Below are 14,222 nucleotides of genomic sequence, written 5' to 3'. Positions count from 1 at the left end.
GAGGGTGATGATGGTGGGCTGGGTGAGTTGTAGCCAGTGGGGCTGCTGCTCGGCGATGATCGTGCGCTGGCGGACTGCTGGCTCGGGGAGGTTTTCCCGGCTGGAGCGGAGGCTGAAGCGGAGCTCGTCGTGCTGGCGGTGGAGGTGTGGGGTGGTTGTGGCTGGGGGGGAGTGGTTGGCCCATGTCCAGAGGAGGTCGATGGGCTGGTGGGAGTGGGCAGCTGGCAGTTTCCCCAGGGCCAGCCATGGGTGTGCGGCGTGTGTGGGCAGCAGCAGCGGTGGGTGGTTGTTGTGGTGCTGGCTGAGCCAGAGGAGGGTGATGGTGATAGTGAGGGTGAGGATGGGCCTGGCCATCGTTCTGCAGCTGGGATGAGGGGGTGCTCTTTATAATGGGTTCGCAGGGAAAGCGAGACTTCTGGGAGGCCCCCAGATTGCGACGGGAAACTCATCACTTGCAAGTAGCAGACGACGAACTGCACAATTTAATCAAACCACACACTGAATTCTGCCGATCGATCATCCCATTCTCGGGCGCAGCCGCGGAGTCGGAGGGAAACCTCTTGGGCGGTCGAACCCACACATCCCCTTCACTCCCAGTCCCCACCAGCGAACCAACACAAAAACAAAACAAAACGAATCGAAAACGAAAGGACATGTCCCTGCTGGTCGACCCCCAGTGAGTACAAGCCCAACCACCCAAGACCCACTCAAACTGAAACTAAACAAAACACACAGATACTTCCGACACAACCTCAAACTCAACTACCTCAGAAGACTCCCAGACCCCATCGGACCATCAGCCATCTCATTCCCAACAACAACAACAACAACAACAAACGAACAACAACCCAACAACCCATACATCCAACTATCAGGCCTAGCAGACCCACAGCGATGGCCAGAACTACTCGTCAGAGGAAGCCCACCAGAAACACTCACCACCAGCACCAACAACAACAACAACAACAACAACGAGATACGCACCAGGAGGAGACGCAACAACAACAACAACAACAACTCACTACGCTACTCAGAAACCATCGTCGGCCCAAAGGGATCAGCACTCGGCGCAGGCATGAGAGTCTCCGCAAGAAGACAACCACCCTCCAAGCTCAGCAACTCAACAACAACAACCACTGAACCACCACCACAAAACCCTGCTGCCGGCGCACTCGCACTCACCGAAGGCCGCACCACACTCACGCCCGGCGGCGGACTGAACCCCGAAGACAGCGACGACGAGCCCGTCCCACAAGCAGAGACCAGCCGAAGACCGATCTCCCGGAACCCAACCAACACCACCATCAAAACCCACCGCCGCCGGATATCCGCCATCACCTTTGCCAGCAACCCACTCAGCTTTGCCAGCCCGCCCGGATCGATCCTCAACCTCAGCCGCAGCCGCACACGCGCCCAACGGGGCCTCTCCATCAGCTCCATCGCCACCACCAACACCGTCATCTCCTCCGACCTCAGCGAACACCACCACCACCACCACCAAGCCCACAACAACAGTCCCACCCCAAGCAGCCTCCATCTCAACCCAGAGAACACCAGGCCAGATCCCACCACCGACCACCACCACCACCACCAGGAACCCCCGAGCCCATTCACCCAGCCCCCTCCCGCCGAACCAGAGAGCATCTACTACTCAACCGAACATGACCCCGACAAACGCATGTCCGATATGCTGTTCACCTACCGGCCATTCGATGCCAAGCGATCCACGCAGATCGTCGGGAGGGTCGAACTCGAACCAGCACCCCTGCTCGAAGCAGACAACGAAGACGACTCGGACGACGAGGAGGATATCGAGACCGATCACACCGATACCGGCACCGAACATGGGGAAGACGACAGCAGCTTCAACCCCGAAGAGCTCATCGCCGAAGACTCGATCGACGATAGTCTGAGCACCAAGAGTCGGAAAAGACCCGCGCTCGATCTCACCACCCCTACAGACGAGAACAAAACCACCCGACCCTCCTCCCACCCCGACCTCCTCATCTCACTCGACCGCAGCAACAACAGCAGCAGCCAATCTCCGCCCATGGTCCGTCGTCGGGAGAGGCGGAGGGTGAACATCAAGATGGGCAAGCTGGTCGGCCCGCCGATCATCGAAGAGGACTCAGCCAACCCAGAGTCCGTCCCGAGCAAGCCCATCCTCACCGCCGGCCTGAGGTTCCAGAGAGCCGCCTCAGCCGTCGCTCGGCCCTCTCTGCCTGATCTTCGCCAGGCCCATCATCCAACCCAACAACAGGCTGTCGCTGGCCCTCCCCAAGAGACCAACACCCGGCCCCTCAGCAGCTTCAGTCCTGGCCGCGCACGCGCCCTCACCACTCCTACACCCATCCCCAGCATAGAAGTCAATCCGACAGTCTCCAAACTCAAGGAGGATCAGACTGCTGGGCCAGGAGAGCCATCTTCGAGCTCTACCCAACGCACTTTCCCCAGAAACCGCTCCGGTTCCGGTCCGATCGGCATCAGCAGGATCAGGCGCAGCCTCTTGCAAGCCAATCCCACTCGACCCCAATCTGGTAGTACACCCACACCACCACCACCACCACCACCTACCAAAGTGACCGAACAACCCAAGCCTCCACTGACTGTCCCCAAACGATCTCGCAAGCCGAAACGCGACCAGCTATCGTTCAAGAAGATCGAACTCGAGGACCCCAAGCTGAAGAAGCCGGTCGTCCAGAAATCGATCCTGACCCAGCTCTTGACGGCCCAGTCCGCATCCTCGTCGGGCGACAACCCGTTCCGGTGTTTCTATGCGCTCCTGGCGAGCAAAGAGCGGAACGCACTCAAGATCTCGCTCTACTATCCCTTCTCCACCGAGCCCAGCAAGCCGATCAAGACCTCGATGAAGGCCGACGTCTGTGTGGAGGAGGTGGTCGGCTTTGCGCTCTGGAAGTACGTCGAGGAGGCCCGCGAGCCCAAGCTGGCCGAGATCTCCGCGCGCCCCGACGGCCTCGATCTCCTCGAAACCTTCGCGTGGTGCTTGCGGCTCGTCGAGGATGACGGCGAGGTCGATGAGGACTTCCCGGCGCTCGATCGCACCAGACCTGCTGCGAAGGTCGGCAGCAACGAGTTTGCGATCGTCATGGCCACCGAAGCCCAAGGTCATATCAGCCCATCAATCCATAACTTTTTTTTTTAAAAAAAAAAAAAAAAAAAAAATCTAACATCTTGGTTATGTTTTGACATACATATAGCTAAACAGAACGAGTCCGCTCAAACGCAGATCCAAAGGAGACCTTCGCGGGTCTTGGGAGAGCCTAAGCGAGTGCCGAAGGGGCTGGTCGAGCCGAGTGGATCGGTGAACACGGGCGCCGCCAGTCTACTCCCGCCGCCGATCAGTGCGATGATGGGCAACAGTTCGGGGACGACGATCTTCGATGGCGGGCGAGGGCTGGGCGGGGGAGTGAGTGGCTCGTTGATCAGTGGGGGGTACAGCTCGACGGCGCTGGGCGGGGGCTCGTTGACGGGGACGACGGTGTATCTGAAGGTGCGGATCCCGTCGCCGGGCAAGGGGGTGGACTCGATCAACACGACGCTGAACGTGACGATGGACATGTATCTGGCGGACGTGCTGGAGAGTCTGGTGAAGAAGAAGTCGCTGGGCGCGGTCAAAGACTGGGCGCTCCTCGTGCCCTCCTCGCCCTCCATCCCGGCCCACCAACGGGACATCGTCGTGCCCCTCGACCGGACCGTGCAGTCGCTCCAGGGCGTCAGCTCGCTGGCGCTCGTCAAGCGCGCCCAGATCTCCTCCAAGCTGCTCCGCAACACCCAGCTCAACGGGAACACCGCCGCCCAGAACACCAACCCCTCGGCGTCGATCTTCAAGCGGCTCTCCGAGATCCCCCAGCCGAAATACGTCTCGATCACCGACCTCACCTCGAGCTCGAAGAGCTTCCTCATCCAGACCAAGCGGCGCGGGATCCTGGGCAAGTCGGACCGCCTGCTGACGATCGAGGACGACTACGTGCACATCGCGCCCAACCACCAGTCCCTGACCACCACGGCCACCACCAACCATCTCAACCTCCTCTCGGCGAATAACGATAACAGTCTCGCCGGCACATCCTCCGGCAAGGTCTCCTCCTACCACATCTCCCAGATCGTCGACTGCATCCATCGCCCCCAGGCCGGCTTCAAACTCGTCGTCCTCCGCGACTCGGGCGAGAAACGCTACGACGTCGAGGCCGAAAACCCCCAGAGCGCTAGTACGTCCTCCTCTTTCCCCCCCCCCCCCCCCCCCCCCCCCCCCCCCCCCCCCCCTTGTCTTTTGCAGTGGTTGATTTCGGGCGCTTTTCATAGTGGAGATTGTCCGCCACATCAAAGGGCTCAAAGAGATGTACCACAGCACCCGCTCCTGACCTCCCCCCTCCCCCAGGCGTCCACAACCAAAAGGGAGCCCCCAACCGGCCGCGTTTCTGTGTATCTTGTCGCGCGTATGTATTCTTGTGTGCAACTATGTTTTATGAGGATTCAGGAGGAGGAGGGGCTTGGCGGCCGGCGCCCGCCCGAGCTCTCTCTGGAGATTTACATGCACCCTGGGGAGCCCGGGCAGGGTCGCCGAGGGTCTCGGTTTTCGGCGGCGGGGGTTGCTGGCTTGAGGTGTGTCCGCGCCCTTGGTAGCACAACGCTTGCAAATGCGGTCTGTGCAGCCCAACGGCCCGAGGTGGCCGACCCTCCCACGCCCTCCTTCGGCCGGACCACAACCGCCCATCCACTGCTTGTTTGGCGGCTTGCGCGGCCCGGATGGCGCGCATTTGAATCGGGCGCCCTGGCGGTAGACACTTTGGCTGAGAGCACGCTTGTATCGCCGGGGTTGGAGGCGAGCTTGACCCCCCGCCAAGCCTGCTTGGCCGGGTGGTGCCGGGCCGGCATATCAGGGCCACAAGCCCAAGCGATTGCAGGGTAAGAGTGATCGCTAAATCTGCCGCCCGCTGACTGAAATCAAGCCGCTGGTGGGCCACTAGCCCGCGCGGGTTTGTCAGCCCGGAAGCCTTCCTCGACAAGACGCTAGGCTGGCTTGCCCCGGGCTTCCAGCCCGGGCTTGCGGCCCAACGGAGCCCATGCGGAGGGGCGGAGCGGGGTCACATGGCATAGTTCCAGGTGGCCCGCACAGGCCCGCACGAGAGGATGGTCTGCGGCTCGCCCCGCATGGGCCATGTGCCTTCCGCGGATCGCAGACTTTCACCATCCTGCGTGTCTCGGCCGGGGCGCAGCGTGGCCACGCATGGTGTGAGTGTGCTCACGTATGGCGGCGCGAATGGATCCATCGAGGTGGTTGCCGCCCTTCCCCCGGTTGGATTAAGACGGACCGGCGCGAGGCTGCAGAGCCCTCCGTCCGCTCGGCTCGCTTCGTCGCTCCTCACAGTTGCCGGCTCTCGCGCGTTGCAGCTGTCACTTCATCAGCCCCGCTTGCTGCTAGTCCGGACGAGCCACGTCCTGCTCGCACAGTTAAAACAGTTAACTCCGCTTGGCCAACATCTCTTGTAACTGTAGACAGCCGGGGTTTGGGTGTATTTCAGTTGGTAGATATTTCTATATGTAATACTTCGACTCAGACCGAAGGGTTTCTCTAAGGTTCTCTATGCGGAAGACAAGGATGCATCAAGTCTGGGGATTTTTCCTCTCTGGGCGACCGCTGGATCCCAGGCGATGAATCAGCAAGCCGTGCCTCAGGCGGTTGCTTTGCCGGTCGAACGCGCCTGGGGGAGGTCGTCAAGTTTTGTGCGGTACAAGTCCTGAAACTCCGCCATCCGACAGGTTTCAGGATGGTGCGGAAGGATCGCTCCAGTGGGCTGCTGCTCGCCAATCTCCTCTGCTAAGATCATCCTACATATTTATATCTCTCTCACTATCTCCGAGCGATACCAGCCCACATTCCTTTTTTGCTTTGGGGGCTCATCTCGCTCAGTCGTCTAGTGAGGATATCTTCGAGGACGACAGGCTCACCGACGCGCCAACTCTCTCTAGCAACACTTTCTTTCAGCATCACACAGCTGACCTATTATACACGACAATCATTCGGGCCAAAACACATGCACTGCACTTTCTTTTAATAGCTGCTCTCACGTACTACATACACACTCCTTTACTCACAGTCGTTGTAGCCCATTGCTTCCCCCCCCCCTCCCCGGTCAAGAAACAAGATGGGGATTTCAGGCTACGGCACGCGAAGCGGTTTCTTTTCTTTCGTTATTCCATTGCTGCTGATTATCGCTAAGGCTTCTTGTATGGTGTAAGTCCAGCCCGCGATTAAGGCCGGCGAACCCATTTCTCTTTGGAGAAGCACTCATCAATAGCGTACATCTTGACAGTGATTTCCCATCGGAGCCTAGCGAAACTGAAGAGTCATTCCAGCCATCTTGGACTAATTATTCGGCGTTTGTTGTGTTCGGAGATTCATACTCTGGTCTGTCCTTTGCAATTCCTCAAGAGCGTGGCCAAGACTGGATTTTACTGAAACGTGTGGTAAACAGATAACGGGCATCCTCGCTCGCCGGAAGATCAACCTTCTTTTGCCGGTAAGCTACACTCCGATTTCTTCTCAACACGGGACACTTGCAGATAACAAACGTCTTGAAATGATCTTTCTGAAATTGCGATACAGCTAAGCCAGCAGTCGGTGGCAGATTTTGTGATGGGCGTAAGTTACTCAACTGTTATCCGTCATTAGAAGGCAGAGCTATCTCTTCAGCAGAATGCCAAATAGAAATTATGAACTACTATGCAATTTTGGAAGAAAACCCAACTTGTGCAGACCTAGCATCAAGAAAGCTTACTTCTTTGATCTCAATTGCAATACCAACCAGCTGTTTGGGATGAATATTTAGCTCAAAATCTGTCAAATTCCGCGGATTCGAATATCACATTCCTTAACTATGCATAGTTAGTACCTTCATCACCAACTACTGAAACTTTCTGCAAGCTATCTCACTCGAACAAAAACCTTCATCTTGCAAGCAATGGCGCTCACATCAACAACAAGCTATCCAATCGAGCTGCCAAACCCGTTCCTGATACGGCTGCTCAAATCCACACCTACCTGACCGACCTTGCACAGTACGTTCAGCACCCGATTTCGAGAAAAGTGTTTGAGGGTAGGATCCTCCATGCGCTATGGATCGGGATCAATCCGATTCTCGCCATCTGGAGATTCGCGTTTTCTGCGAATCAATCACTCCAATCAGACAACCTTCTGACGCCAGAGGTTGCTGAGAAACTCGATGCCCAAGTGAAAGAATTCAGCAGGCAACTCAGCTATCTGTTGAATAACCGAAGCCTTGCCAAGTTAGTCCTACCCCAAAAAAACCCATTCACTGCCAACTTTGAGTGCCTTAGCCTAATCAACATCCTTGATCATATAATTCACCACGGGAATTTAGGTTTCAGACTGATTACATGGTAATGACCATTCCACCGCTGACAAACACGGCGTTAGCTATAAGTGAATCTTCTCAAGCAGCCAAGGGAGATGTCACTCTAGCTCAGCAACATGTTGAATTACTGGCGCAAATAACAGATCACTTTAACTCCGTCAGTCACTTCATGCCAGGCTCCACTCTTTTTTTTTTTTCCTTTGGAGAGAACCGATCGACTTAAGAAGCAGTGAAACGTTTGCAGAAATTAGTCGCAGCCGTGCAGGAAATGAAACCTCGATTCTCCATTCACGACAGTCGAATCACTATCTTTGACACGGTAGATTTTTGGAATGATGTCAGATCGGCACCTGAGAAGGTAAATCAGGGCTTTCAAGTTTCTCTTATCAGACCTGTTGGAATCCACCAATTTCCGATTTACACACATCAATCATGATAGGGATTAAAAAACTGACAGATTGACTTTCTCTATGCAGTATGGAATCCGCTCACTAGGTTCCTGCTTCACGGACCCAAATAAACCGCCATGCAACAAACCGGACCTGTACATGTACTGGGTAAGAAAAATCTGACCCAGAAATAGATACCGATATTGGCTTGCCCCCAAAGCTGATTCGTTTCGAAACCATACCTTAACAAATCAAACAAAACACTTGCAGGACATCCTACATCCCTCAAGCATTCTCCACTCTAATCTGTCGAACGCGATAATGCAATTTCTCAATGACCTCGACGAATGAACAATCGACCTCCTGAATTGTGGTTGATTTTTGGCCTTGCCTGCATAGAAAATTTCTTATTGATGTTGTTGAATTTTATTTCAACTGCGGTGGGTTTTCTTGCCTACTATCTTGTTTAGATGGCCCTGGGCAGTATATTCAGACTGATCCTAAGCTCCAGATAAAAAATCCATATGTAATTGATTTGTAAAAAACCGGATTTTTTTTTCTTTATTCCGACTTTCTTCTCCCCACTGTTTAGACCAAAATGTTTCTATGTTTTTGGGTTGACTTTTTCATATCAATGAAAATCTTCATCTGATGCTACCGCAGCAACAATCTGTCCGTTCTGAATGTGAAGTGGTAAGATGGGGTTAGGGAGTCTGAACAATGCATAAAAGTTTAAGTAGAAATTCCCACTTATCTATTACGCACATACAATGCCATCCGCAATGGACATGCGCAATGTCTTTAAGTCAGCTGAGACTCCTCAGCTCTGGTTTCCTTTTTGACACTTGGCTCTTGGCGATCAGTCGCTGCAACTGAGCCGGCGGTGTTTTAATTGGTTGTCAAGAAATATTTCTTCCGCGATGGCTATGTGATTCCCGAAGGTAATTCCTCAGGATCGCATGTTTTAATGTTATGTTTTGTAAGCAATTATCAAGCCAGTTAGGAATCGACTGGATACGAAGAAGGAGCAAGCACGACGCCTTATACAAACAATATGGAGAGAGTAAGAAACCAGCTGATGAGTTATTAACCAATGTGGACCGGTATGAGGCCATTCAGACTCTGCCACAGCCACTTTTGGCCCGATGGATCGATCGGTGCAAGTCCAGGATTACGGATATGTTTTCGATGAGAGTGCTACAATAGCCTTCCTAGTGGACCAAGACAGCCGGATCGGGGGTACACTGAGTGCGAAAGACGCTGCTCTCCAAGCTCAGATTGATGCCGCGGAGGGTCGAGGTATTGTATTAGATGTGCTTAGCCCTTTTTTTGATCAGGTTGGACGTGATACCCAGTTGATTTGTTTCCACTTTAATTTTGTTGACTGTCAATACTTGAAGCAAAGTCAATCGATGAAGTTCGAAAGTCACTTACAGTCTACGAATGGAGGGCAAAGCTGCTCTAAGCAGTCTCAGAATATCAAGTCCTGATCATCGTTGGAGAGACAAGGTCAGGGAAGACCACTCAACTGCCTATTGGACACTGGATTTGGTTTGAAGATTGTACTTCGCCCACGACCGTTGCGAGAATGAAAGCTGGCTTGCTGGTAGAAATTTCCGCTAACCGCCCTCTTCAAGAATATATGTGTCCGGGCTGTGTGATTATTGGTGTCTCAGCTCCGCACTACTACTATCCGCTAGCCTTCAGCGCTCCCCTCTGAGCCTGATCTATAGCATAATAATCTGCAAGTGGATAAAGCTCCGCACTCCACAAGTAATCTTGTAAATAAAGCTAAGGTCACGTAAAACTCTCCTAATACTCTAGTACATCCGTTAGTGCAAGTACAATAATGAGTAATCCCTAGATGATAGGATAAGGAAGAAAAGAAGAAAAGAGAGAAACCTTGAGCCTCCACGTGCATCACCGTTTGGGTTCCCACCCAATCCCGCAGATCCAACACTTTCCCGCACTAGTCTCTCAGATCCGCCCGCTTTCTGCACGTCATTGTCCCAGACTCCGCTCCTCTCAACCATCCTCTGTCTAGCCCCCATCAGTCAGTCTCTCACCACCGCCTCTGCCCCAGTTCCACCCTTTAGTGGAACCCGCTTTGGCTGCCATGGCTCACCTGCTGACATGCCGCTGCTACCAGTCCACGTGTGTAGTCCGCCACAGTCCAGTCCTGTCTTTCCGCTCTGGTCCAAACACCCAATCCGTAATCCGGAATCCACAATCTGTGCATTCCATCCGTGCGTGACTTTCCGTAAGCTTTCTTAGTGTGCTTTCTGACATCATCCTCAGTCGTTATGTCACCGGAATGCACTCTGCCTGAGCCGCTCTGTGCATTCTCGCCCGCACTATCTCTGAGTGTACATTCTACCACGCATGCCCATATAAATCACCACACTGTTATCAAATATATGTCCAACGGAATTTTGCTCAGAGAGCTTATGACGGAGCCCAATCTAGCTGGCTAAAGCACCATGATTATTGATTAAGCTCATGAATGTACACTGAGTACGGATTTTTTACCGGGTTTGGTTAAGGCAATTACCCGCAAAGAAGCAAAAGAAACCCTCTGGAACTACTGATTGTATTTGTGTTTTCTCTCTCTTTGATGAAGTGATTCATTCTCTCTAATGATGTATTTCTTGTATTCCAAATCATAAAAGTAGAAAAAAGCTAGAATTCACAGCCTAAGAAAGATTATAAATGCAATAAAAACCAAAAAAAAAAGCCCTGGTGGCCTGGAACCCTTTGCCTGTCTTTGGTCAGGGTACCCTGTGAGTTCTGGATGAGAGTGAGTCGCAAGCAATTGGATATGGAGGGTGGTGTGGCCAGCCGGTATGCTTGAGCAAACCAGTTTTTGGCTTTTGGGTGTGGTGTTGGGTTGGCAAGTTACCAATGGTTTGCCGTTATGAGAGGTCAAACAACCCTTACCGCTGTTGTTGTAAAAAATTGGAGGTCACACCAAACCGACCCAAAGCAACCTGTTGGATAGACGACCATATGGTGTCTGCTGCATTGGACATGGTTAGAGACTGAGAACCATCTTCTCCACCCTCACCGGTGTTAGACTTTCCACCGACCCAGTCCATCGCGCTTGCGAGAGCACTGTGAGCTTCCTGGGAAATAGAAGGTGCGAGCTGGAGTGGTGGCAAGGGACTTGGTTGAAGTTGCATCCCCCTCTCTGAAGGGGCCGCTTGCGTGGGACTTGGTTGAATTTGTAGCCGGTGTCACTAACACCTAGGCTACATGAACCCTGACACCACCTCCTGGAGCCCCTTTGGCCCAGGCTGCAACACCAGGCCACGCCAGGCCCCCAGGCCCAGGTTTCATTCTGTTGTTGTTTCCACCCAGACCAGATTATTCTAGATGTATGTGCCTCTCAGTTCCGTTGGTATTCTTAGATTTGCAGCCAAAGATTTGGGTATATAAACCCTCTTCTTTTCCCGCTTTGTCTCCTTTTCTTCAGTCATCCAGTTTCTCTTCTTTGTTTGGCCTTTAGCAAAGTTTTAGCTTTTCATTTGCATTGCACATTGTATTTCCTAGCGCTCTGCAGCCGTAGCCCCAGTCATAGCCCCAAGTCCTGTAGCCTAGCGGCTTCAAATTCAGGAGGTGGCGGAACCTACATGATGAGACTGACAAATTGGAATCAACAGCCGGTTCAACTTGCAAGCCCAGCTCCACCGGGACTGCTCATCTGTTTTCCCAGGGGAATGATGTGGGGACCCCGTCAGTCTGTGTTCTTGTTGGCTCCACCAGGAGCCACGCAATGGCTGTGGAATCCTTGTCTGTGGAAACAACAAGGATATCCTGTTGAACAAAAGTAGAGGTTCCCGTTGGCTCCACCGGGACCCCAATGGCAGCCGTGGAATCATGACCCCGGAAGGGGTCTTTCAAGCCACCTCATGTAGGCTCCAGCCAAACTTGAAAAAAAGATACGTGTACACAAGGAGTTATTTAAACCGGTTTACTTCGCGCGCGGAGGGAAACTTGTTGCGCACGGGAATTTCCATTGACTCAACGTCACGTGACGTCGGGCCCCCCCTCCGTGCGCGCCACCAGCTCCCCTCAAAAAACTATCCGCACACAGGGGTGCCGTGCGGTGACAGGTGGCTGGGGTGAAGCACTCCGGCCACCCGGAGGAAACAATCCCCTTGATGACCGGCACAGACCGGTCATCAAGAGACTACATTCCTCTTGATGACCGGAATAGACCGGTCATCGGGAGGTACATCCCTCTTGATGACCGGTCTGTGCCTGTCATCGAGAGGGATGTGTTCTCTCGATGACCGGAATGCCTGTCATTGAGAGAGATGTGTTCTCTCGATGACCGGGATGCCGGAGAGAGATGTATCCTCTCGGTGACCGGTCTACTCCGGTCATTGGGAGGAATGTAACCTCCTGATGACCGCTATTCCGGTCATCGAGAGGGATGTAGCCTCTCGATGACCGGTCTATGCCGGTAATTGAGAGGGATGTAGCCTCCCAATGACCGGTCTATGCCGGTCATCGAGAGGAATGTAGCCTCCTGATGACCGGTCTATTCCGGTCATCGAGAGGATTTTGGCCTCCCAATGACCGGTCTATTCCGGTCATCGAGAGGATTTTGGCCTCCCAATGACCAGTCTGTACCGGTCATCGAGAGGGATTTAGCCTCCCGATGACCGGTCTGTACCGGTCATTGAGGGGGATGTGTCCTCTCGATGACCGGTCTGTGCCGGGCATCGAGAGGGATGTACCTCCCGATGACCGGGCTATTCCGGTCATCGAGAGGGATGTACCTCCCGATGACCGGTCTATTCCGGTCATCGAGAGGGATGTACTCTCTCAATGACTGGTCTGTGCCGGTCACCGAGAGGGATGTACCTCCCGATGACCGGGCTATTCCGGTCATCGAGAGGGATGTACCTCCCGATGACCGGTCTATTCCGGTCATCGAGAGGGATGTAGTCTCTCAATGACTGGTCTGTGCCGGTCACCAAGGGTTTTGTTTCCTCCGGATGGCCGGAGTGCTTCACCCCGGCCACCTGTCACCGCACGGCACCCCTGTGTGCGGATAGTTTCTTTAGGGGAGCTGGTGGCGCGCACGGAGGGGGGCCCGACGTCACGTGACGTTGAGTCAACGGAAATTCCCGTGCGCAACGAGTTTCCCTCCGTGCGCAAAGTAAACCCTGTTGAAACTCGCACTCCTCGCGCTCTCCGCACACTCGCAGCTGTCCTAGAACGCGAAGACGCAGCAGTCATTTGGCTGAGCAGTATCATCATTCTTAACCTACATCCGCCGACTGACTACTGTGTCAACCGCTCTCCCTTCCTTTCTATCTCCGGCATCAATCTCTCACTCTCAAACCTTATCTTAAAACTCTTTCCTTCCGCTCCCAATTGATCATCACTTCAATCCTACTCGACCTCAAGACACTTCTGATCAACACTCATTCTGTCAATTGTCCTTACTCCCTCTCTCCAAACAAGTCCGGGAAGCCTTAACTTTGGACAGCCTTTCTGGCTTCCAACTTGGTGAGAAATGCCTCTCCGCATTTCTGGATCTCATTCTCGATTGGCCTTTGTCCTCTCAGCAACGCTAACAACTCTTATCTTCTCTTTCTAGTTCCTTTTGTCTTAAGATCGTGTCTACTCATTTTCTTCCACTTGTTGAAACTGTTTCCTATCTTTTTGGGGTTTGTTCATTTCTGTTTTTTGTCTCCTTCATTCCTTCCGTCGACTAACTCACATTCACCATCACAGATAACTCTCAACAATCTTATCACTCTTTATCTCCTGTTGTCCAATCTTCTTACATTGCTTGTTCCATCAGGGTTGGTCTTGTTTCTATTTTTTTTTGCTGTTTATTCTTGTTCTTATTGTTTTGCCTCCATTTCTGGTTTTGGTTTCTTGAAATAAAGTCTTAGGTCCTTTACGATTAACAGTCAAAACTCCGAGGACGAGTCGTTTATGTCCACCGAAGAAACCAAGGACTCTCCACCTCAACCGACCCTCATCAAACCAACAAACCAGACACCTGCTATGGCCACCATCAGTAATTGTATGGACAAGGTCCCTTCATCCATACTCAAAACCATGATCAAAGGGATACCGCTCCTAACGATGGACAACTACACTCACTGGAGAATCAGAGTTATTAACTTTCTTGACATCATCAAAATGAAAAAGGCACTTACCACCGAAGAAGAGAAACTCACTGAAGAAGAAAACGACTCTCTCAAAGCCATTATTGTTGCTAAGCTCGAATCCAACGTTCAAGCTAATGTTGTCAACGCCGCTAACAAATCAAACGCTAAGAAGACATGGTCCTCAATTGTTCAGTTCTTCGCATCAACTCAAACTTCAAACAAAGCTCGAGTTTTTCAGGCTTTTCTCCGCTTGCCTTGCACTCCGGATGACATTCCCGGATTCATCACTACGATTGAAACGT

General features: G+C 52.8%; 2 protein-coding genes across 2 annotated transcripts; one reads left to right on the top strand and one right to left on the bottom strand.

The window, feature by feature from the left end:
• Positions 1-1,075: 1,075 nt before the first annotated feature.
• PtA15_13A495 (uncharacterized protein) lies at positions 1,076-4,382 on the top strand (the record flags this gene model as incomplete). Its single annotated transcript, XM_053162698.1, has 6 exons — positions 1,076-1,246; positions 1,619-2,365; positions 2,415-2,537; positions 2,630-3,125; positions 3,219-4,229; positions 4,324-4,382. 6 exons carry the CDS (start codon positions 1,076-1,078, stop codon positions 4,380-4,382), a joined length of 2,607 nt encoding a protein of 868 aa, XP_053026649.1.
• A 166-nt stretch (positions 4,383-4,548) lies between these two features.
• Positions 4,549-4,896, bottom strand: PtA15_13A494 (uncharacterized protein; the record flags this gene model as incomplete). The annotated part of the gene is made up of 1 exon (XM_053162697.1): positions 4,549-4,896. One exon carries the CDS (start codon positions 4,894-4,896, stop codon positions 4,549-4,551), a length of 348 nt encoding a protein of 115 aa, XP_053026648.1.
• Positions 4,897-14,222: the final 9,326 nt, after the last annotated feature.

Source organism: Puccinia triticina, chromosome 13A (assembly GCF_026914185.1).
Source record: "Puccinia triticina chromosome 13A, complete sequence".
Taxonomy (NCBI): domain Eukaryota; kingdom Fungi; phylum Basidiomycota; class Pucciniomycetes; order Pucciniales; family Pucciniaceae; genus Puccinia; species Puccinia triticina.
Note: the sequence above shows the minus strand (reverse complement) of the source record. Positions and strands in the feature narration are given on the sequence as shown.